We start from the raw sequence: 22,652 nt of genomic DNA, 5'->3' as shown, positions 1-22,652 counted from the left end.
ATCGGCTGACACAGCTCAAAGCCACACAGCCCAACATTGCTAGGTGGAAGCTATGATAAATTTCAGCAAAATTAAAAGCAAGCCCACCTGCCCCATGACAAAAGCACGTTCATTTCACTCGCTTTGGTGCTCCTCAGCTGCTATGCACTATCCTAGCTTTTTTTTAGCCCAAGTGCATTCTGCAAAAATGCTTTGGGAATTTGAAGGCAATTAGTATCCTTTTTAAAAACACTTACCATTCCCTACCAAAAGGCCTGGCAGGAGGCTCATACAGTAACTGGAAAGAAGCCAACTGGCAGTACAACAAAGGAACAGGGCTGACAGCAGACACATACAGGAGCACAGACCAAAGCAATTCAGCCAAACCCACTACAAGACTGCTTTAAATCACTCTGGCTGGGCCTTTCATGTTTACGTGCTCATAGGAGTACAGTTATGGATGGCCCAGACCCAAGCAAAACAAACGTAGCATATTTACCTGTCAGTGGCCAATGACAAGGATATATGTAAATAAGGGCTGCGAATCTAGATAAGGTAGCAACTGAGAACAGGTTTCCCTTGCTTTATGCTGTACACGTGTTCCTGGAAAACAGCGCATAACTAAAATTTGCATAAAGGGAATCCACTTCCCAGTGTAATAAATAGGGATACGTTCCAAGACCTCGACTGTACTGACCCCCAGACCAATTTCTACCGCTTTTACAAGACGGTTTTGGTACTCACCAACAGCAGACAGTACACACAAGCACAGGGTGGTGAAGAATGTTACCGTAAAGGGGATGGCAACTACAGAAGCATGTGTCACAGACAACGAGCGAGGAGCACAGATCCACCTAGGAGACTATATTTTGGTGTGCATCACTCCCATAATACACTGCACAAAACAGCTGACTGTGGGCTTCTACCACACTGATCACATAAGAGTGAATTTACCTTGCATATAGCGAATTTTTGGTATAAAAAGGGCCATTGCATAAGAGCAAATTCTCACATATAGAACCCGCATAAAACGAGGGAAACCTGTATTAAATTTGAGCGGCTTGTCTGACCCGCTGTATTTTATCTGCCATACATCAAACATTACCACTAGATGGGGTAGTTAGCACAGCAAAGGCCCCTACCAATGGCAATTAGAGGAACTGTCCATTACATGGAAATAACAGACCATATCTATGATGTAAAGTCCTGCTAGATTCACTGCACAGTCAAACAAAGCACAGAGGTCCCTGTTTGGGAAAGAATCTAATAGGAAGAGCCATGGCAGGCATTGTAGCTCACTGACAATCATTTCTATAGCTCTACTGCAGAAACATTGGGTTCCTACAGTTTTCCCTATCCACAGGACACAGATGCAAACCTCTGTTCACTTCCCCCCACCCCTGTACAGAGGTTGTTTGGGCAGCCCATCCATCACTCACTGCTTCTGAGGTTATTACTAAAAACAGCTGCTGGTGTAATCTCTGGCTGCTTACAGACATTAAAAAAAACAAACAAACCCAAAAAAACCAAAGAACATACTTTACTGAAAGAAGCAGTGCATTAATTCAACCTGACTCTACAGCATTCGTATAGATCAGGCGCTTCAGCGGGACTTTTTGGTGTTTTTATCCAATAGCGGATTCAATCCGCTATTAGATAAAAGCGCCAAAAGAGCCCCAGTAAAGCACCCGATCTATATAGATATTAGGCAAGCCGAGCCCAACTAATGCGTTGCCTCTTCTGGGTATGCACTGGGCTTGGCACAGGAGTGTGCTGAATTTAAAGTAAAACACCATTTTGGTTTTTTTAAATATCTGGAAGCAGCCTCTGTGCATTAGATTTTGCTCCCAGCTCAAACAATGTATTCCATAGATGGAGAGGGAGAGAATTGCAAGCCAAAAAAATTAAAAGTAAATCTGATCACAGTCATTCCCAAGGTCATAAAGGCCCAAATACCTGGAGCCTGGAGAAGTTTGCTAGGCCATAACTGCTGGCATAAATGTACCAGCTTTGTTTTCCCTATGGGCCTTTCTTTCTGCTGTGCACTAGCACATCCCTGCAGTTGAAATTAACAACCCAGTCCTTTCTCCAGATTAAGTTGGAATGCCTCCTATTGTCCTGGGCTCCCTGAAGTCTCTGCATCTTGCAAACACACAGGATTAGCTCTAGGCCCAGGCATGGTCCACTGATTAAGTGGGGAAAAATGCATGTGTAAAGCTGAACCAGCCTAGCCTCTGGCTTCTTTACTTTTCATTCCATCCAGAAAGAGCACACACCAACTGCAGAAACTTGCTCAGCCTGACGAAGGGTTTTTGAACCCAAAAGCTTGCTTAATTTTTTTTTTCCAACTATTTAAGTTGGTCTAATAAAAGATATCATATTCACCCGAAGAACCTTGTCTGCCTGTGAACATAACTTGGGGCACCTGCTGAGTCAGTGTTCTCCATTAGAGTTTTCTACCATATGCACACCCAATATCACCACAATAATAACAATCACAACTAGTATCAATTTCATTAACTGAACTGAAATAAAATATGCAATTATACCTAATAAATAACACAGTTGCCCAGATATATAAACCAGAACAGTACTTGTCACTGTACCATCTCCCATGTAACCTAGGTCACTTGGATTATTTAGAGCGATGGGAAAATGATGGCATTAGGTGACCTAATATATCATGAAGGTATGAAGTTCCCAAAAGCTTACAGAGAAGGACAATTTTCTTGCCATTTTCCAGTTGGTCTAATAAAAGGTATCATTTTGGAACCAAGAATTCTAGTTTTTTGTATGTCTTGAAGTTCCCCAACATATTTGGTACATCTGAGATGATAATGAAGAATGCTTTATGGAGGCCCAATGGACTGAATCTAGAAACATACTTAAAAACATGCCAGAACTTGATTTCCTGTTGCCCTGGGTCATTAATACATGTGCAATGTGGGGAAAAATTGTTTTCAAATGGTCACACTGCATAGGTGAAAATGTCTCCACAAGGCAATGGAATGGAGAGAACTGGGCTTATACTGCAGCAGATGGAAAGGAAGTAAGAGAACATGAAAGAGTTGCATTCAGTGGTGAGTTGGAGGACAGTGGCTGCAGGAAGGCACTTGAGGAACAACACACAGCTCAAAAAGTTGCTCTGGCTGTTTCTGAGTTGAGTCAGCTCTCTTGGCCAGGGAAACAAGTACCTTAAGTCTCCACTTCATTTCTGATGCTAAACCTGATTGAAACAAGTGTCTGGCTAGCAGCTTGTGAGGGCACCTCCTGCTTTGGATGGGCATCTGAAGAGGTCAGAACACAGGATTTGGGGCAGGGTACTCAGCCAACCTAGCAGATTGTCCTCCCTCCCCACCAGGTAGATACCTTTCCTCAATGCGGACCCAGAGGTCATTAAACTGGCGGAGATGCTGCTTCTTCTGTTGCTTCTTCTTCTTCTTCTTGTATTTCCTGTCTCCTTTCTCCAGCAGGTCAATGCTCTCAGGCAGCAGCAGGTGAGGCAGAATCTCCTCTTCTTCCTTCTGGGGGTGCAGGTGTGGCGGGAGCTCCTGTGAAATCACATATGAGGTGTACGCTGGCGACAATGAAGAGGAGGTGGACAATGTTTTTGGGTTTTTCCCACTGGGAAAGGAGAAACAAGTGATAAAGTTTGAAAAGGCCTAAGAGGAGGTCTCAGTACAATGACAAGGAAGCCACAATCACCATGACAGAAATGCTGGCTTAAGTCCTGCTATTCATTTACCCCCCCCCCCCCTGCAAAGTCAGACCTAAATTCATGCAGATCCTCTTCAATTAAACGGACCTGGAAAAAAAAGAATCAAACCCAAAGAGCAGTAATCAGACTTGGCCAGAGAAAAGGAAGTTGTTTAAGAATAACATAGTGCATCTGGCTGACTATATTACAAAAACTTTGACAGTGAAGTGTTAAGCGCTTTTTCCCTAAAATCATCTGGATCGGCAAGTCCCCAACATTTCTAATTGGATCTGCTGCAGAGCTTGGGATTCTGGTCCTGAGCCCAAATAGGCTGGAACCAAAGTGTGCCCAGCCTTGACTCCAAGACCCCCAAATGGGAGGATTTATCACATCCTTCTCTTCCACTGGTTGACGACCCTCACTGCTACCACTGTGCATCCTGTAAACCAGCAACCTGCAGATGAAAGGAGTTATCTCCCATGAGCTGTCCCTTCTTCTGTTCAGTACCTTAAAGAGTCGGAGAAAAGAGGAACACAAGTCACCCAGAATACCCACCTCCCAGCCCTGAGGCAGGATCAGCAATACTACAACCATTCCTGACAGATTTTTGTCTAACCTGCTCCTAAACCATGGCTGACATGTACGTGGCCTCTAATTGGACATTAATGAATGGCTTGATGCAGCTTCTGAAAGGATCTTAGAGTACATTTATACTGCAAATCAGGACCTAGCAAACATGACTGTGTGTAGCTGCTGTTTTTGTTACCCAAAGGAGCTCTACATGACACTTGTGTTCATCACAGACATGCCCTTTGTTAAAATGTTAATTCCTTCTAACACCTGTTCTGCAATTCACCTTGAACTAAGCTCTAGGAAACAGAAATGCAAGATCAGAAGCTCTGCTTAAAAGTGGGAAGACGGGCACTAACCTAAGAGCTACAAGACCAGAGTTCAGTTCCCTACCTTACTACTAGCTGCTGAAGTGACACTGGACAATTCATTTAGTCTATTTGTTCCTCTGTTTCCTATGGCTAAAGTGGGAACAACAGCACTGTCTTCCCTTGGCAGGATGCTTGTAGATAGATCCATGGAAGATGCTGAGATAGCTTCTGCAGCATGGGGGGAGAGGGTGATATAGGATGGGTAGCTTTGGTGAGGTGTGTTGAGTCAGCCTGCTGATTGCAGCCCATGGGTCCAGAAGCCATCCAGGCCAGTCCTAGAGCTTGGGGACACAACTGAGTTGGTTTCTAGGGCAGCAAAGCTCACATATACCATAGAGAGGAGATGTTTTCATGATCAAGGCTGGAGGCAGGGGCAAACAGGAAGTTTCTTTCTCTCCCAAGGTTGGGGCAAGTGGGGACTAACTTGCTCCTGCTCCACAAAGAGGCTAAGAAGGGGTTGGGGGTACAGCTCTCATCCACCCTGTTCACCTGGGTGCAGCTTGGGGAGAAATCTGCTTCATCCTGATTGAGGGAGCAGATGACTCATCCCTGCTCTCCCTCCTCAGACAGGCACTATCCCCCTGGTGCTCATTCCAAGGCAGCGAGCACAGCTCTATGCTGAGACCAATACCAGGATGTGGCTGCAAGAGCTACAATCCAATCCCCTGGGGTATAACATGCAGAGATTTTCCTTCCCTCCTCCCCAGGGAGTAGCATGAACAAATCCCCTTTCAGCACATGGAAAGTAGATGTTCAGGTCTTAGGGTCAAGCCAGAGTAGTGCAAAGGCCTGAACGATCTAGAAACTAATTTATAGTGAGAAGGAAAGGAGCAGTTTCACTGAACCAGACAAGGCTGGAGACAAACTTGGACTGAAGTATGACAGGGAAAGAACACAAACACTGTGAAAGTGTTCCCTCTGCCAGCTATATATGTTATGTATGTATAGCATATATATATACAGCTGACTTCCCTTCTTTCCCTGCAACCCAAATGAGGTGGGCTCTTTGGAAAGGAGCTGACTGTAGTGAGGGTTTGCTATTTTTGGACCAGACCCATACCTAAAACTATAATGGAGTAGAAAGCAAGTTGCAGTCAGACAGGTGAAAGTTGGGAAGGATGCAGAACACTGAGCAAGCCTGCCTTGGAAGGGAAGTGTGAAATGAGGAGAAAATCTGACCTTGTTTCCCAAAAGAAAGTCAGGAACTGAATGGGGAGGATGCTCAAGAGCCCTGGCTGAGATAAGCTCAGAAGAGTGGGTTTCCCTGCAGCTCTCTGGTAGGGGCACCTGATACAAGGCTGGGATTGCAAGGCAAAACACCAGCTGACCTCCAAACTTTCCTGCTCCAGACTCCACCACAGACCTGTTTGCCCCTTGAGCAGCTTCTGAATATCACTTCTGTGACCCTTGGTACCTTCCTGAGCTTGCCCACAAAGCCCCTGTCCTATTCACCTTTAAGTCCCACTGAAAGACAATGCTGCCTATGGTAACCTAAGGTGACCTGAGCAAACCCCTAGTTACTATTCTCCACTCCCTAAACACCATTATCTGACCTGTTCTGAAACAACTCTTCCAAAAGGGGACTGACCCTCCTTTAGGGGGCAGGAAACTGGGCTCACCACGATGAACATGACAGAGAAGAGTTAGGAATCCAAGCATTCCTGTGAATGCAGAATAGACAGAAAGTGCGTGGTCTGTTCGCCTGGACAAGGTGCCTGGTCTGTTCTCCAGAATGCCCAAGCATCCTAGTCTTGAGAGAGTTAAGGGCATAAGCCTTTCCTGCTGTGCTTTCTGCAGGGGAATCAGCAGGAGATGTTTTGAACAGCAGCAGGCCTGTGATAAAAAGGAACACAAAGGTACTCAGATCCACAGGAGCATCCTTCTCCCCTGGGGCCAGATTCCACCCTCCTCCCCCACAGTGTAACACTTGCTGACTCTCCTTGAGTGTAGCAGCAGCTGCGGGGGGGGGGGGGGGGGGGGGGGGGGGGGGCAGGAGGTGCACTCATTATGACTATGATTATATGATGAATATTTTATGCGATATATATTCAACCTAAAATCAGTAATAATATTTAAAAGCTCAAAATAGAGGCACTGGGAACTTGATTATATTCAGGACACTATATATAGCTGTTCTCAGTGCTCTCTGCTGTGGGGCTGGAGCCATTTATCTACCCTCCCTGCCCTTCACCACACACTGAGAGCCCTGCCCCTACTCTCTGTGCTCCAATTTCTGCCCTCTTCCAAGGCCCTAGTCCTTATCTAGCCCCACTAGGGCTGGCTCACCACTGCTCATCTTTGTTCCCTGATGGTTCCCCCCCCATGGGAACACACACACACACACACACACACACACACACACACACACACACACACACACACACACACACACACACACAGCTCAGTCCTTGTTCCTTCTTTGTCCTCTTGGCACAACCACAGTGTTTCAGCGGATGCTTCAGGTGGCCGTAAGACAAAGTTGAGCATAGGTGACACATAAAGGGTGCACGCAGGTGCATTTGCACCCCCTGAGATCGGCTGTGCACCTCCTGGAAGCACCAACTGTGAAACTGGAAGTGCCCGCGGAAGTGCACTTCTGGTTTTGCCACTGGCTCAGCGATCATCGGCTGCTGGGGGACCGCCCCCATCAGCGATCTGGTGCTCCTCCCCGACTCAGGAGGCACCAGTCGCCCATGAACTTGGGGGTTCCCTGATGGGCACAGCTACTACACACTGTCATGCCCCAGGGAGGGCCGGCCTTTGCACAAACCTACCCCCTCCCCTTTCTCTCAAAAGATCCCCCTTTGATTCATATTATGTTTTGTGTTATTCTGTTTTATTTCTTTTACACATTTATCACACTATTTGCAAAAAAAATATATATATATATTATGGCAAATAAAGTGATACTAGGGCAAATGAAAGGTACCAAACTGACAGATCCAGGGACTGATGGGATTGGCAGAGGCCAGACTGTGGCATGGTACACATGATTCCACATGACTTGCCCCTGGCCAGGAGGGATCCTGTATGAGGCTGAAAGAGCAATTCTATCCCCAGGCCCACTCTGACCCATGTTTCTGTGCCATGCCACCATAGGTCCAGCTTGCCACCATGGGCCTAGAGATGTGGTTATGTGTCCATGAGGGTCTGTACTGAGATCCATTCACAGAGAGTGGTTATCCTCTGACAATGGCTTGTGGCAATGTACAGGCCTAAACTAGTTCAAATGAGTGAACTTGACGTGAAAATCTTTGCATCCTGTTACCACTCTTCTCAGATGCCACATTAACCATTTTCCACATCATCTCAAGCGTTTTCCTTCTCTTTTGTATTCAGCCTGTTTTAAACTAATTTTGTGTCTTTAAACTTGCTTTCAAATGGTATGAGAGGACTAGTCCTGAACTTTCAACATACTATTTTTGTTAGCTCCCTCTGAACAAAGGCTTGAACCCCCATCTTTTTTGACTGACTTTATCAGCTGCTGTCAATCACAGACCCTAGAAAAGACTTCATTTCCAGCAGTGACTATGAACTGGCTGAAGTGCTATAACTTTTGATCTGGGCCAGGGACCAGGAGGGATGCTGCTTCAAAGGCAATTATTTGGGTGCTGAGCTTTCACTGACTTTTAGTAGGAGTCAGGTGCACAGCTGCCCTCCAAGTCTTTGAAACCTGTGCTCCCTTTTGGTCTGTGAAATAATATGAGTGAAATTCTGACCCAATTTAGGTCAACAGGAGTTTTGCCATTGATTTCCATGGGTCTAAGGTTCTGCTGTGTGATTTGAACTCTGTTTTTGTTCACAAGTCAAATAAGCGCTATGTGCAGTTGAATGAAATTTGATCTCTCTTTCTCTAGATTTCAGAAAATTGCTAAAGAAGTTTTAAAGAACGCCTGGCCAAAGCCCTCCTTCCAGCAAAAACCATCATGTACCAAGACATTTTATTCTTCTGTAGTACTGCTGGTAACCTGCAGGCTGCATGAAGCCTGAGAAGGGTTAATTTGCAGCCCCTGAGCTCCCACCTGGCTGCCCATCTCACTACTGCTCCAGCTGCAGCAGCAGCTGGGGTCCCCCTCTCTCTCCTCCCACTTCCACTTCCTGACCCTGGCCCAAGGGGGGAGGGGAGGAAGGGCAGCATAGCCCACAGTGCTGGAGGAGCCCATAGCTGAGGAGCTGAAGGCGAGGCTGGGGTGCCCATGTGCACAGTGCAGCTGTGGCGGAGAGGTCCACCCAGGGGCCTGTGGCTCATGTGGGTATGGCCCATGCAGTGCGCAGTCCACAGTGGTGTAGCCTGTAGGGCATACAATCCCCAGCCGCTTAGAAGCTGGTCTACAGAAAACTCATAAAAGAGTTTCTTTCTTTAAAAAACCCCAAAAACTCAAATATAGCATTACATGATATTTAAGTCATATGGCCAAGCACAGAGGTCCTGTCTAAATTAAGGTTAAACTTAGTGTTTGTCTAAATTAAGGTTGACTTCAGCGCTTGTCTTATATGAAAGTTAAATACAGAGGGCTTGTCCACAACAAGATAAATGCCCACCCCTATCTGACAACAGAGTTATGACAATGCATGTAGAGAGAAGGCCAAGCTAAACAAGGTCTAGGTGCAAGTGCAGGAAGCTTTCATAGATTCATTGATATTCAGGTTGGAAGGGACCTCAGCAAATCAGAGTCTGACCCTCTACCCTGGGCAGTAAAGAGCGCTGGGTCAGATGACCCCAGCCAGGTGCATATCTAGCCTCCTCTTAAAGACCCCCAAGGAAGGGGAGAGCACCACCTCCCTTGGAAGCCCACTCAGATTCCGGCAACCCTTACCATAGAAAAGTTCTTCCTGATGTCTAACCTAAATCTGCTCTCTGTCAGTTTGTGGCCATTATTTCTAGTTACTCCAAGGGACGCCCTGGTAAACAGCATCTCCTATCCCTTGCTGTCCCCCCCAATGAATTTGTAGGTGGCCACAAGATCACCGCTCAGCCTTCTCTTGCGGAGACTGAGGAAATTTAGGTCCCTCAATCTCTCCTCGTAGGGCCTTACCTGCAGGCTCCTAACCATTCGAGTGGCCCTCCTCTGGACCCTCTCAAGGTTATCCACATTGCTCTTGAAGTATGGCACCCAAAACTGGATGCAGTACTCCAGCTGCAGCCTTACTAGTGCTGCATAGAGGGGAAGTATCACCTCCCCAGACCTGTTTGTGATGCATCTGCTAATGCATGATAAAGTGCGGTTAGTTTTACTGATCACTTCATCACATTGATGACTCATGTTCATCTTGGAGTCAACTATAACTCCAAGATCCCTTTCTGCTACCGTGCGGCTGAGAGGGTCATCCCCCAGCCTGTAAATGTGTTGGTGATTCCTTCTCCTTAGTTAACAGAACACTTTCCACATCTCTTCAGAAAACACAGGAAAATTTGATCTGATAAGAAGCTTGACAGAGAGAGCCACTAAAAGTGTTCAAGGAGGAAAATCATGTGCTCCACTCAGGAGAAAAGGTATTTTGTCATTACTTATTCATATTGCCTTACTGGGTAGGCATCTCCAGCATTGCGCCAGACACTATACACACACGGAGCACAAAGAAACCCCTATCCCAGACATCCCCTTTGGTAGACATGGGGGGTTGGTCAGGGAAGGAAATATTTGTGGTTAGAAGAAAGGGGGCAAAAGGGAAACAACATAAATGAGGGAAAAGGCGATTAAGACATGAATAAGGGTCTAAGCAGTGAAAAGAAAAGGAAATTTTGTAGAGCTACTAAGCTAGAAGAGGAGTGTGTGAAAAGGGATAGAACGGAGGAGGAGTTCGCCTTGAGGTGACAAACCAGTCAAGAAGAATAGTGACACAGACAAGGCAACAGAGAGAAGAGGCAAGACAAGAGATTGGAGGTCAAATTTGACACAGTGGCAGGAAGTCCATAGGAGAGAGCCAAGTCAGTGGAAGATCAATACTGGTCTCAGAGGGAAGGGGTTAAAGTTGGAAGTTCTTTGGTAATTGGAATTATGGGAAATGAAATCACTTGGAGAGAGAGCATGGAGCAGGGCAAAATCCAGACAGATACCCACAGCTAGGAAAGAATGAGGAGCCACCAGAGGGGATGAAGATGAAACGCTTATCGAGGACAACTAACATAGAAATGCATCCTAGCCTAAAAAGGAGCAGAACCTGGAGGAACAGCAGCGACCCCTGATATTGAAGATAGCAGACAACTTGGAAACAATATAGCTTAGAACAAAGAGGCTCACAAGGCACTGTGGAGAGGACTACTCCAGAGTGGAGAGGCTGAAAAACTCTTCAGAAAGGATCAAGGACAGTTGCTGGAGAAGTCAAGACAACAAGGTCAGAGTTGCATGTAAAAGGGGATACAGGGTGGCAGATGAAAAAAAAAGAAAAGCTTTTGGGCTAAGTAATAATATATTGCACTTGTAAATAAGGGAAGAAGGGCCAGAGGAGAGAAAATGGCTAAGCAGATGAGAAGAGGAAGGGACTGGAATAGGAGCCCAGAAGCACAAGTAGTGAGACAGGAAGTGTCAAGCTGGGTAGATGGACAGGGGTTGTAAACCAGCATAGTCAGAGTTTTGCCTTTGCATGGACTACTATACTGAGATAGCTTGCCTAAGAAGGCATGCGTTTAGCTCGCTCCTGATAACAACTGGCTGGTTAAAATCCTGAAAGTTCAGGGAAAAATATCTGCAATTCATGTTAAAAACCTACTTAGCAGGTATCATGCAAATTCTATTTCCAAATTAGCTTGCAGATGATAAAACACAGGAAACTAATTGAATAGGGAAATAGCAGAGAACAGCCCACATGGAACAGCTCTTATTTATGTCTCTCTTTCTATTGCTTATCAACTATGATAAAAATATACATATATTACTTGTTGATGGGTTGTCCAGCAGCAGTGTGTTCTACCTCATACCCTTCTCTCCTCAAAACATCAATCACTGTGTTGTTGCCCATGAAATGACCTGCAGTTAAGAAAAAAAATCAGAATAAAAAATCCAGGAGACCACAGTCTGCAAGAGCAATTGATTTCCATTTCTCTTTAGGTCTGGAGGACACATAGCACGAATCATTGGAGAAATGTCATCTGGCAGAGACCAGACCATTCTGATGGGGTTATTCTAAGGTTCCCAGGTGCTCACTGCATGAGTACAGGGGACCACCAATATGCCATTTTGGTAATTACATTCTACGCTCCTAAAATTTCTCCTGAAGTTTCAAAGAGTAGCCTTCACTTCCAGTTCTGAACTGTCCTAGAAGCTGCCTCACTCTTAAGCAGCTTCTTGCCTCCTAATGGATGATATGATTCTGATATATACATGCAGGAAAAGGGCCAGAGCATGTTCTGAATCAGCAGGGGCCGACTTTTCTGGGAGGCATGCCACAAATTAGCCCCACACCCTCTCCAAATGCTTCTCCAATCCCCTTCTCCTGCCTGATCTGCTGCTCATCTTTCAGCTTCCTGCCCTGTGCTCCCTGCCCAATTAGCTGCTTTGCTTTCTGCTTCCTGCCTTATCTATTATTGTGCTGCCTGTCCCCTCCCTGACCTGCTGCATGCCACACAGAGTGGCTGCCTGTGCCATTTCTGGCATCCATGCCACAGATTGGCCACCCTTGTTCTAAATTATATGGCCACACATCTGGAGCAACTGCATTTACTTCAGCACACAGAAACAAGCTCAGATCCGAGTCACAATTTGTAAACCCTGCAAAGATCCCACTGTGCTCTACAAACTGAACGGCACCAAACAAGAACACAGCAAGCAGCGTTAACTACTTGAATTATTTAATTTAGAGCCATCCAACTGTGGTGGATGAAAAACAGCTCTGGACTGTGGTCAGATGCTACATTAGCCATGCTAGAGTTCAGTCTCTATCCTTCACATAAATGATTAGGGATAGACATTCACCTCTAACTTTAGTAGTGTCCGCTAAACTCTGGAGAGGATTTAGCCTGCTTCAGCAGAAATCTGTCAGTGATTTATAACTTGGTTCCATTTTCAGCCAGATGTGGATGATGCTCAGCCTCTGCACTGACATCATAATGAATTGATTAGTAGTCTATTAAAATAGAAACCCTGACCAAAATGTACAAGAAAAGTTCTAAAAGGACTTATTTCCTGCATGTAGACTGACTGTCATTTCATAGTTGCATTAATACCTCCTCAGAGATGGGTTGCTGGGAAGTAGGTTTAGCTGCAGGAAGCACAATAGTTCTAGCCTCTTTAAAAGCATTCGCTGACTTAACAGCTTCTTATAAAATAAAATGAGAATAATGCAGTAATTTCCAGAGAGCTCCCTTTCCTATTCAGAGGTGCTAATATTATAAACTTCAGGGGGAGAGGGATGGGACACATACCACTGCAAACATGCAAACATACTCCTAAAGAATAGGAATGAAATTAACCTTCAGTATCCTATTTCAGAAGTGTATATATTCATAAAATTGAACTCTAACAATGGTCACGTTACACTTTACCTGTGAAAAAATAGTGTATTCCCCCAAATGCATATAACACCCTGAGATAAATGTCAAGGGGCATCAAGTCCTACTGCCCTAAACTCATCATTGCAGAGACTCAATGGTGGACTTTTTACAGTGTGCTGTGGTTAGAAGTGCATATCTCAGACAGGCAGGGTGGTTGACAAATGGGGCACCAAAAGGGATTCAGTTCAGACTGTTCCAGTCTGAACGTCACTCACTGGCAAGAGGTGCAAAGTAGGACGAATGAGTACTTCTTTCTACCAAGGAACAAACAGGATGCTGTGTTCTGCATGAACTTCATGTAATTGAGCCTTATAATCACTAAAGCAGGACCTGCTGTTGGAAGGTGAGAATAAGTACAGCCTAAGTAACCTGTTCATTTGGAACAAAGCAAACTAAGACCCTGGTTTCACAGAGTACCATAGGGGTGCAGGGCTTTCCATAGCAGTGGGGGAATCAGAAGGCCAGTTATATCCTTTATTACTTCAAGTTAGGAGTACATGGCAGCACAGATCAGCAAATCTGTGCTTTCAAAACAGCAACATTTACCTTATGGCAAACCTCTCACTATCATATACAGCTCAGTGGCTCAATATTTCCTGTATTCTAAGTTCTAATTGCACTGTCAAAATGGCTACCCTCGCTTTATGCAGGTTCTGTATGTGCAAATTCACTCTTATGCGAACCAAAAATTCGCTATATGCGAGGTAAATTCACTCTTATGTGACTGGTGTGGTTGAAGCCCGCAGTCAGCTGCTTTGTGTGGTGCATTGTGGAAGTGATGCACACCAAAATATAGTCTCCTGTGTGAATCTGTGCTCCTCACTCACTGTCTACAACACGTTACTGTAGTTGCCATCCTCATTATGACAGTGCCCTGTGCTTGTGTGTACTGTCTGCTGTTGGTGAGTACCAAAATTGTCTTGTATAAGTAGTAGAAATGGGTCTGGGGGTCAATACTGTTGAGGTCTTGGAATGTATCCCTAGTTGTTACATTATAAAGAGAGTTTCCTTTATGCAAATTCAAGTTATGTACCATTTTCCAGGAATGCACGTACAACATAAAGCGAGGGAAACCTGTGCTGTCAAAAATCCTTGCTTCTTGCTTACTGCCTATCTGATTTCCAATTTTTATTTATTATAATGGTGATTTAGACTGACACTGAAGGAAGCTTTAAAGCATGAGCTTCAGTCCAACTTAGACTAACTATACACTTATGTGACTTCTTGAATCAGTCTCTCTCACTTCTTTTTCTTCCTCTTACTCATCTGTGATATTGCATGGAAGTTATCCTTCAGGAAGCTAACCAAGGGTCTGATCCAGAGTCCATGAGTAGTAGACCAGACTCTAATAGGAACAAGAAACTGCATGCCAATAATCTTAGAAATGGAACAAAACTATGTGTAATACATAAAAAACATAAGACCACATGCAAACAGGCACAGACTTGTTATGAAGCCTTCAAAAACTAACTTTATAATAGGTAAGCAACCATAAACAATCACTACCACCTAGCTGGGCATATGTAACACTTGAAAGATCCTGTTTTTTTTCATTCCTACATGCATGCCAAGTAGGCTTCAGCACAAGGAGACAGATGAGGTATGCGCCCCGAGGAGCTCTCAAGTCATTCAAGATGTGACAAAGTATGCCAAAGTGGCAATCACAGAGAGAAGGGACAAGGGCTCCTGGAACAGGATTTCCTGATTATTCGATATACGAGGTAGCCAGCTGCTCCTGTATTTAGAGCCACCATATGAGGTTGTCATTAGTTAATACTTTGCTTTTCTTCTGGGAACAGATACAGGGCAGGCTCCTTTGTAGCAAAGAGTCTTTGGTTATATGTAAGAGATCCACCTACTCCTTGCCCAAAGCAACTATAAACAACGACCAGAAAGAAGGATTCACCCTCCCGAGGTTTCAGATCAAACAGTTGCACTGCATGAGAGAATGAGTCCAAAGAACCATGACAGGGAGTAGGCCTCTATCACCTGTTTTCTATTTTGACCTCACACACTTGAATGCCTCCAAAAGAAAAGCCCCAGGCTCTTGTCCCATCAGAAAGCCTCCTCCTTTCTTTCTGTACACAGCTCTCCATTATCCCCATACCACTAGGTGAAGTGATGCATTTGAGAGGTCAATTTACTCTGGCAGGGGGTGGGGAGCCATGAATCTCTATTCTTCTGTGCTCAAACTCAAAAGGGAACTGAAAAGCTGTTGTATGCACCAGCTCAGCCATACACTCTACTGGAGAGTAAATAAGACCCCAGTCTTTAATCTGCACTGAAAGGAAGTGGAGCACAGGGATTGTGATGAGCAATATGCTCAAAAAACAAAGCTGTCTGACCAACAAGGGATTGCAATCCTGTCTGTCCTGGCTTCTGAATTTTTGATCTTCAAATGCCCCTCTCAGATGCACTACATTATGGGATCACCTATGGCAAACGTTTGGGATAATACCCTATGTGACAAAATTCTGCACAACCTTCTTATCTCCTCTGGCTTGCAGATTTTATTACCCGAGACACACAGGCAAAGGTATTTTAATCTAACAGTTAAGTCAAGAGTATCCATCTCAGCAGAGACTTTAGAACCAGAATTTAAGACAGCCTGATTTTGGGTATTTATCAAATCCCAGTAAGATTAACCACGGAATAGCAGTAGATTCACTGTTGGTCTGAATTTTTCTCTTTATTGTTTTATAACATGATAAGTCATTTTGTAAATATATATTTATATATATATATTTTTTCCCTCACTGAATTTGAACAAGGTATGATATTGGATGCTGATGGGCCAATAATTTTATTAACCTTGCTTCTTTGTGTAATGTAAAAGAGAAACCCAAACTTGAAACCCACGTAACTGTGTGCGTTTCCTCTTCAAGAAACATCTCAGCTATTGTTCCTTGCACACCCATGTAAGTACCAATAACTCACCACTTCGGTCCATTCCAACAGAACAGTGGACATACAGGTGGGTAAATAAAAGTATCAGTGAGGAAACCAAAAGTAGGCTGACATATGCTGAGAAACGGTGGGAACAGCAGTAGTAGGTGATTGCAGCAAGGCAACTACAGAGTGATGGAACTGGTTCTAGTCACAGGGAGATCCTATACCAGGATGTTTACTTTTCTTGACTTGACTGGGAACGTGCAGATGGGCTCTGTGTGCCAGAGCTTTTATGGACTGATGAAACAATTCATTTGTGAGTATTTTAGAGGAACCGTGCCTCTGATTTTTAAGAGATTTTTGCAAAGGCCAGTCATCTGTAATCTCTCTTCTAAAATATTCCCATAATGTAAAATGAAAATCAACAGGAAAAGGGTCCAGAAAAGGTGCCAGGGAACCCGCAGATACAACATGGTAGTCATGGGGGACCTTAACTACCCAGACATATGCTGGAAGGAACAGTCAGCTAGATCCAACTGTCGTGACCCAATGATTGTGTATGACCCAATGATTCGGCACTACAGAATTATTTCCCGCCACATGGAGCTTTCTTTGCACAGTGCAATTCTCAGCTGCAGAGAGAAACCCCCGGCGCAAAGGAGTTCCCGCCACCCGTATGTAAATTTGTTTCCCACTATTGGCTGTTTCTAAATTATTCCCACGTGGCGGCTAGCGATTGGCTTGCTAGTCGTATAAGAGGTTTGAGCAGTTTCCGCCCAAGTTGTAGAGGACTCCACAACCATCTCGTGGGGACTCTGAGCACGCAGCAGAGTAATAGAAACTTTGTGTGCGTCTCAGAGGAGTTCGGCGGCCTGATCAACCACCAACCTCTTCCCATCTCGTTCATTAAATTTTTAAGACGTATCTGCGGTTTTGCATGCTTGTCAAGGGTATCCAGAGCTCTGTTGTGTTTGTTTTTGCGGAGCCTAGCAAACTCCGTGCATGTGTCTTTGGTGGAGCCTAGCAAACTCCACTTGTGTTTGTCTGTAACTGCAACTCAAGAAAGTTTTTCCTGCCTGCACTGCGACCACCTACGGTGTAAGTAAAACAATCTTTAATTAACCGTTACGAGTCCGTGCTTAATTCTAGTCCGTCGCGCCAAAGTCCCTGCCCTACCGTTGCGGGCTCCCGGCCACAGCCCGCCACGCACCCCTGAAAGCCTCGGACAGCACCAGGCCCGCACACCAACCACTCATGCAGGTTCTTAACCTGCATTCAGGACCTCCACCTAACACAGGAGGTAAGGAGTCCCACCAGGGGTAACACCTTGCTCGACTTGGTGTTGGCCACATGGGATTACCTGGTGGGGGATCTATATATTCAAGGCAATTTAGGGGACAGCAATCACTAAATGATAAAATTCACTATCCAGAGAAGGGCGGGCACTATACCTAGCAGGACACAGGTGCTAAACTTTAAAAAGGCTGACTTTAATAGGCTCAGGGGTTTGGTTAGCAGGGTACTAGGAACCAAGAACCTAGATGCTTCGGGGGTCCAGGAGGGGTGGTCATTCCTTAAGGATACTATTCTTCGGGCTCAGAGTGAGACAATCCCATGGCAGAGAAAAGGGGGCAAAGGGGCCAGAAACCCCTTTGGCTAACCAGGGTTATCCAGGATACCTTAAGGGCAAAAAAAGTAGCATACAGGAAGTGGAAACAGGGTAGCTAGCAAGGAGGAATACACTTCTTTGGCCTGCACCTACAGGGAGTCAGTCCGGAAGGCCAAGGCAGCTCTGGAACTCAGGCTAGCGGCAGGGATTAAGGACAATAAAAAGTCCTTCTTTAGGTACGTTGGGAGCAAAAAGAGGGTGGAGGGTAGCATAGGACCCATATAGGACAGGCAGAGGGGCTTAGTGACAGATAGCAGGGACAAGGTAGAGCTCTTCAATGAGTTTTTTGCCTCTGTCTTCTTAAATCGGCATCTAGACAAACCCTCAATACACATCACAGACACCAATGAGGGGAACATCAGCCGACCAATGGTCAGTGCCAATACGGTAAAAGGACACTTGGAGGGACTGGACGTGTTCAAATCACTGGGACTGGAGGGACTCCACCCACGGGTAATGAAGGAATTAGTGAGTGTCATAGCTGAACCACTAGCAAGGATATATGAGTGCTCATGGTGCTCGGGTTAAGTCCCGGAGGATTGGAAGAGTGCCAATGTCATCCCAATCTTTAAGAAGAGGAGGAAGGAGGATCCAGGGAACTATAAACTGGTCAGCTTTACCTCTATCCCAGGGAAATTCCTAGAAAAAATTATCAAGGAATACATATGTGGGAGCCCGCTGGCTAATGTGATGCGGAGGGGTAACCAACATGGGTTTATAGCAGGCAGGTCCTACCTGACTAACCTACTTTCTTTTTACGACAAGGCCACCAAATGTTTAGATGCAGGAGTCGAGGTGGATGTTAACTATCTGGACTTAAAGAAGGCCTTTGACATGGTATCCCATACCATCCTTATTAATAAACTGAGAAGATTTGCCTTGGATGATTACACGGTAGACTGGGTAGCAAACTGGCTCAGGGGTCACACTCAGAGGGTGGTGGTGGATGGGTCAGTGTCAAACTGGAAAGATGTGTGCAGTGGAGTCCCTCAGGGCTCAGTTCTGGGGCCAGTGCTGTTCAACATCTTCATCAGTGATCTGGACGAGGGGGTGGGAAGCATCCTGTCCAAATTCATGGATGACACAAAAATATGGGGTGCAGCTAACACCCTGGAGAGGAAATCCAGGCTGACCTCAACAGGCTGGGGAAGTGGGCAGAGAGCAACAGGATGCAATTCAATAAGGACAAGTGTAAGGTGCTGCATCTAGGGAGAAAAAACTGCCATCATACCTATAGGCTGTGGGGTAACCTTCTCAGCACCACTGAGGCAGAAAGAGAACTTGGAGTCACTGTTGACTCCAGGATGAAGATGAGTTGTCAATGTGATGAAGTAGTCAGCAGAGCCAATCGCACCTAGTCATGCATCCGTAGGTGCTTCACAAACACGTCCAGGGAGGTGATTCTCCCTCTCTATGCGGCAATGGTCAGGCCACAGCTGGAGTATTATGTCCAGTTCTGGACACCGCAGTTCAAGCAGGATACGGACAACCTGGAGAGGGTCCAAAGAAGAGCCATTTGTCTGATTGGAGGCCCACAGGGAAGGCCCTACAAGGAAAGGCTAAGGGACCTTAACCTTTTCAGCCTCTCCAAGAGAAGGTTGAGAAGGGACCTTGTGGTGGCGTACAAATTCATAAGGGGAGAGCAACACAAAGTAGGCGATGATCTGTTTACCAGGGCACCCCCTGGAACAACAAGGAACAATGGCCATAAGTTACTGGAGAGTAGGTTTCGACTGAACATTAGAAAAAAGTTCTTCAAGTTCAGGGTTGCCAGGATCTGGAATGGGCTTCCAAGGGAGGTGGTGCTCGCCCCATCCTTGGGGGTCTTCAAGAGGAGACTGGACAGGCACCTGGCTGGGATCACATGATCCCAGGTTTGGTGATCCTTTTCTTGCCTGCCAGGGGCAGGGTGTTGGACTAGATGGCCCACTAAGGTCCCTTCTGACCCTAGAATCTATGAACATTGACTGGTTTAAACTAACTTGCTAACTCACTTGCATGACCTGATGTTGACTAGTGTCAAGTCTGCCCCTCCTTTATCCACCCTGCTCCTCAGAGACAATGTCCTATGAGTGAATGTAAAGGAAATCTCTGGGCTCAGTTTATCTCACAACATGAGCTAGAAAGAACAGCAGGCTGCAGCAGCTGACTAACCATCCAACTGGCCTCCCTCTAGAGTTTTGTTCACCTCTACAGATCAATCATGAAGGTACAGATCAGTGGCAACTCATAGGAGGTGCACGGGGGTGCACACGCACCACCTGAGAGCACCGGTGCACCCCGTGACAGGCCACAATCCCCACTCAGGCAACGGGCAGAGGGGGCAGGCAGGAGCACCAGTGCCACCCCCTGCAAGTACCAGCTGGGGAGTGCGAGCACTGGATGTAGGCTGCGGCTGCTTCTGGAAGCATCACAGCCACTTCCGGGAGCGCCGTGGTTGCTTTCGGGAGCAGTGCAGCCGCTTACCAGTGGGTAGGTTTTGCTGCAAGGGGACCCCGCCCCCCCAGTTGATGAGCTTGGCCACGGGGGAACTCCCCCTGGTTGGCGAGATCATTGGGGGGGCACATGCCCCCCCTGACTAAGGCAGCACCAGTTGCCCATGGTACAGATAGGTAGTCTTTTTCTTCTAAGTTGTCATGTGAACAGTTGTACAAGTGAAACTGTGGAGAAAGACCTTGAACTTCCAGTACTGACTCAAAGCAAAAGACAAGAAAGAATTCCAGGTGGACCCAGGCAGTGGAGGATATGCAGGAATACATTATGCAGGTCAGTCAGAGTACTGGCTCTGCCACTCTTGAGAGCTTACATCGTTTTAAATCCATAATTAGACAGATCACATTAAGTGAGTCCAATGGCACAAAATACACCATTGTATTCCCTTGTGGTCATTTCATGAAGTGGAATTAGAACCACTGGTCCCTTCTCTACCACAGGACTCAGGTTTTCTCAGATGACTTTCTAGCCAAGATGAGTGCCTCAGAGAAGAAGTAAAAATGGAACCTACCCAACCATGTTCACATGGGAAACTCGAAAACACTTATCAGAAGGTGCAGTTTCTAGGGCTCAGTAATCTGATGCTGAGAGGAGTTAAGACATAAAGCACAAAATAAATTTAATCTGAAAGTCACTAAATGATAGTCTGGAGGTAAAGAGATCAGGAGAGCTGAGCTATTGTTCCTTTTGATATAAACTGAAAGATACACCAACCCACAGCCTGTCACACGCACAGGCTGTCACTATATTTTAGGGCAATGCCATAACATAGATAAACCAAAAGTAGCATCACTCTTGGCTTGCAATGCCTTCCCCCAGCACCGTCTGATCACTGTGGGAAGTCAGATAAGCTGCTACAGTAACAAGAAAATGTTCTAAAGTACATTAGAAGGCAAAGACCTGCCAGGTTGGGCCTTTAGATGATCAGAGTATAAAAGGGGGGGGAGGAGGGGGAGGGGAAAGGATGACCAAGCTATTACCAAGAAACTAAATGCATTCTTTGCATGTGTCTTCACTGTGGAATATATTAAGGGAATTCCATCACCAGATCTCCTCTCTTGGGACTAGTCAGAGGAACTGACCCACACTGAGGTTTCAAAAGATGAGAATGTAGACAAAATTGATAAACTAAACAGTAGCAAATCATAAGACCTGACATCCTTCACCCTAGGGTCTTGAAGGAGCTCAGATCAAAAATTGCTGAACTCCTGGCTATAGTATGCAACCCATCACTAAAAGCAGCCTCGATACCGAAGGATTGGAGGGCTGCAAATGTGATTCCCATATTTAAAGAATGCTGTAGAGCAGGGGTGGGCAAAATATGGCCCACAGGCGACATCCAGCCCACCAGGCCTTTCTATCCAGCTCACAGGGACCCTAAAACATTTAGAAAATTAATATTTATCTGCCCCTGGCTGCCTGTCAAAGATGGCAGGAGCCAGCAGCAGTAGGACCCAGGGGGAGCCAGAGGCAGGACTAAGCAGCCTCAGCAGCAAACCCAGCCCAGCCTTGCCCACCCCCAGCCAGAGGCCTGGGGCCTGGGCCCCTGGGTCTGTTCCTGTCTCCCAGAGAGAAATTCAGATAAGAAGGAGAAAGGGAGGGAGGCAGGGGAGGACTACGGGTGATCACCCCAGTCCTCAGGGCCGGGCCAGGCCAGCTCCTGCAGTCTTGGTACTGCAGCCAAGAACCACGTGGTGCCAGAGTGGCCGGCAGGCAGGGGGAGGTGGGGAGTGGGGCGGGGAAGCTGGGAAATGTCTACAGAAGGTGAAGGGAAGGGGCAACGAGTGGGCGCATGGAGTGCAGCAACAGCAGGACGGGAGTGTGGGTCCTGCGCTAGCAGGGCCAGGGTTGGGAGATAGAAGCACAGGACCTGGGCTGGCAGGGGCTCTAAGGAGTCAGGCTGGCTCTCCCTTCTGCCTGTTGGTGTAGCCCAGTCTGGCTCCATAGAGCCCCTGCTGGCCTACGGCCCACCCTGGGCCCCCACTGTTGTTGACCCTGGCACACCAGCACAGGCCTTGTGCTCCTGCTCAGCTGTCACTACACTCCCACATGCCCGCTCACTGCCAGTCCCCTGCAGCCATTTCCCTGCTTTCCTGCCTGCAGCTGCCACCACTTCAGCACCACGTGGTTCCCAGCTGCAGCGCTGGGCTGCAGGATTCAGCAGGAACCAGCCTGGTCCCCACAATTCTTGGCTGGCTCCATGCAGTGCCAGCCAGGCTGGTTCAGTTCCTGCTGCATCCTGCGTTCTTGACTGTGCAGCTGGGATGTGGTGTCGGAGCAGCGAGGAGGGTGGGATGGGGAAGTGGCAAGAGAAGGGCAGCAGTTGCAGACGGGAGGGATAAGTTGCAGCAAGCAGGAGTATGGGGCCTGCATTGGTACCACGGGGCCAGAAGTGGCAGAAGTGCAGAGCCTGGGCTTGGAGACGCGCTGGAGGGAGCTCTGCCTCCCCAGGGAGGGGGTGAGCTGTAGGCAAACCCTCCCTCTCCATGCATG

General features: G+C 46.5%; 1 protein-coding gene across 4 annotated transcripts in view; it reads right to left on the bottom strand.

Annotated features, from left to right (window-relative positions):
• Positions 1 to 22,652, bottom strand: part of TRABD2A (TraB domain containing 2A) — a 185,803-nt gene that overhangs the window by 2,535 nt on the left and 160,616 nt on the right. For 2 of the 4 annotated variants that reach the window (XM_059724559.1, XM_019490837.2), the window contains 2 exons: positions 11,495 to 11,585; positions 3,349 to 3,603 (listed from right to left, as the gene is read on the bottom strand). In XM_059724559.1, coding sequence (XP_059580542.1) covers positions 3,349 to 3,603; positions 11,495 to 11,585 — 346 coding nt within the window. Of the gene's footprint in view, positions 1 to 3,348; positions 3,604 to 6,236; positions 6,451 to 11,494; positions 11,586 to 22,652 lie in introns of those variants that run through there. The other 2 variants (XR_009460922.1, XM_059724557.1) reach the window with 2 other exon arrangements.

This window comes from Alligator mississippiensis, chromosome 3, assembly GCF_030867095.1.
Source record: "Alligator mississippiensis isolate rAllMis1 chromosome 3, rAllMis1, whole genome shotgun sequence".
NCBI lineage: Eukaryota > Metazoa > Chordata > Crocodylia > Alligatoridae > Alligator > Alligator mississippiensis.
The sequence above is the reverse complement of the archived record's forward strand: the minus strand, read 5'-3'. Positions and strand labels throughout refer to the sequence as shown.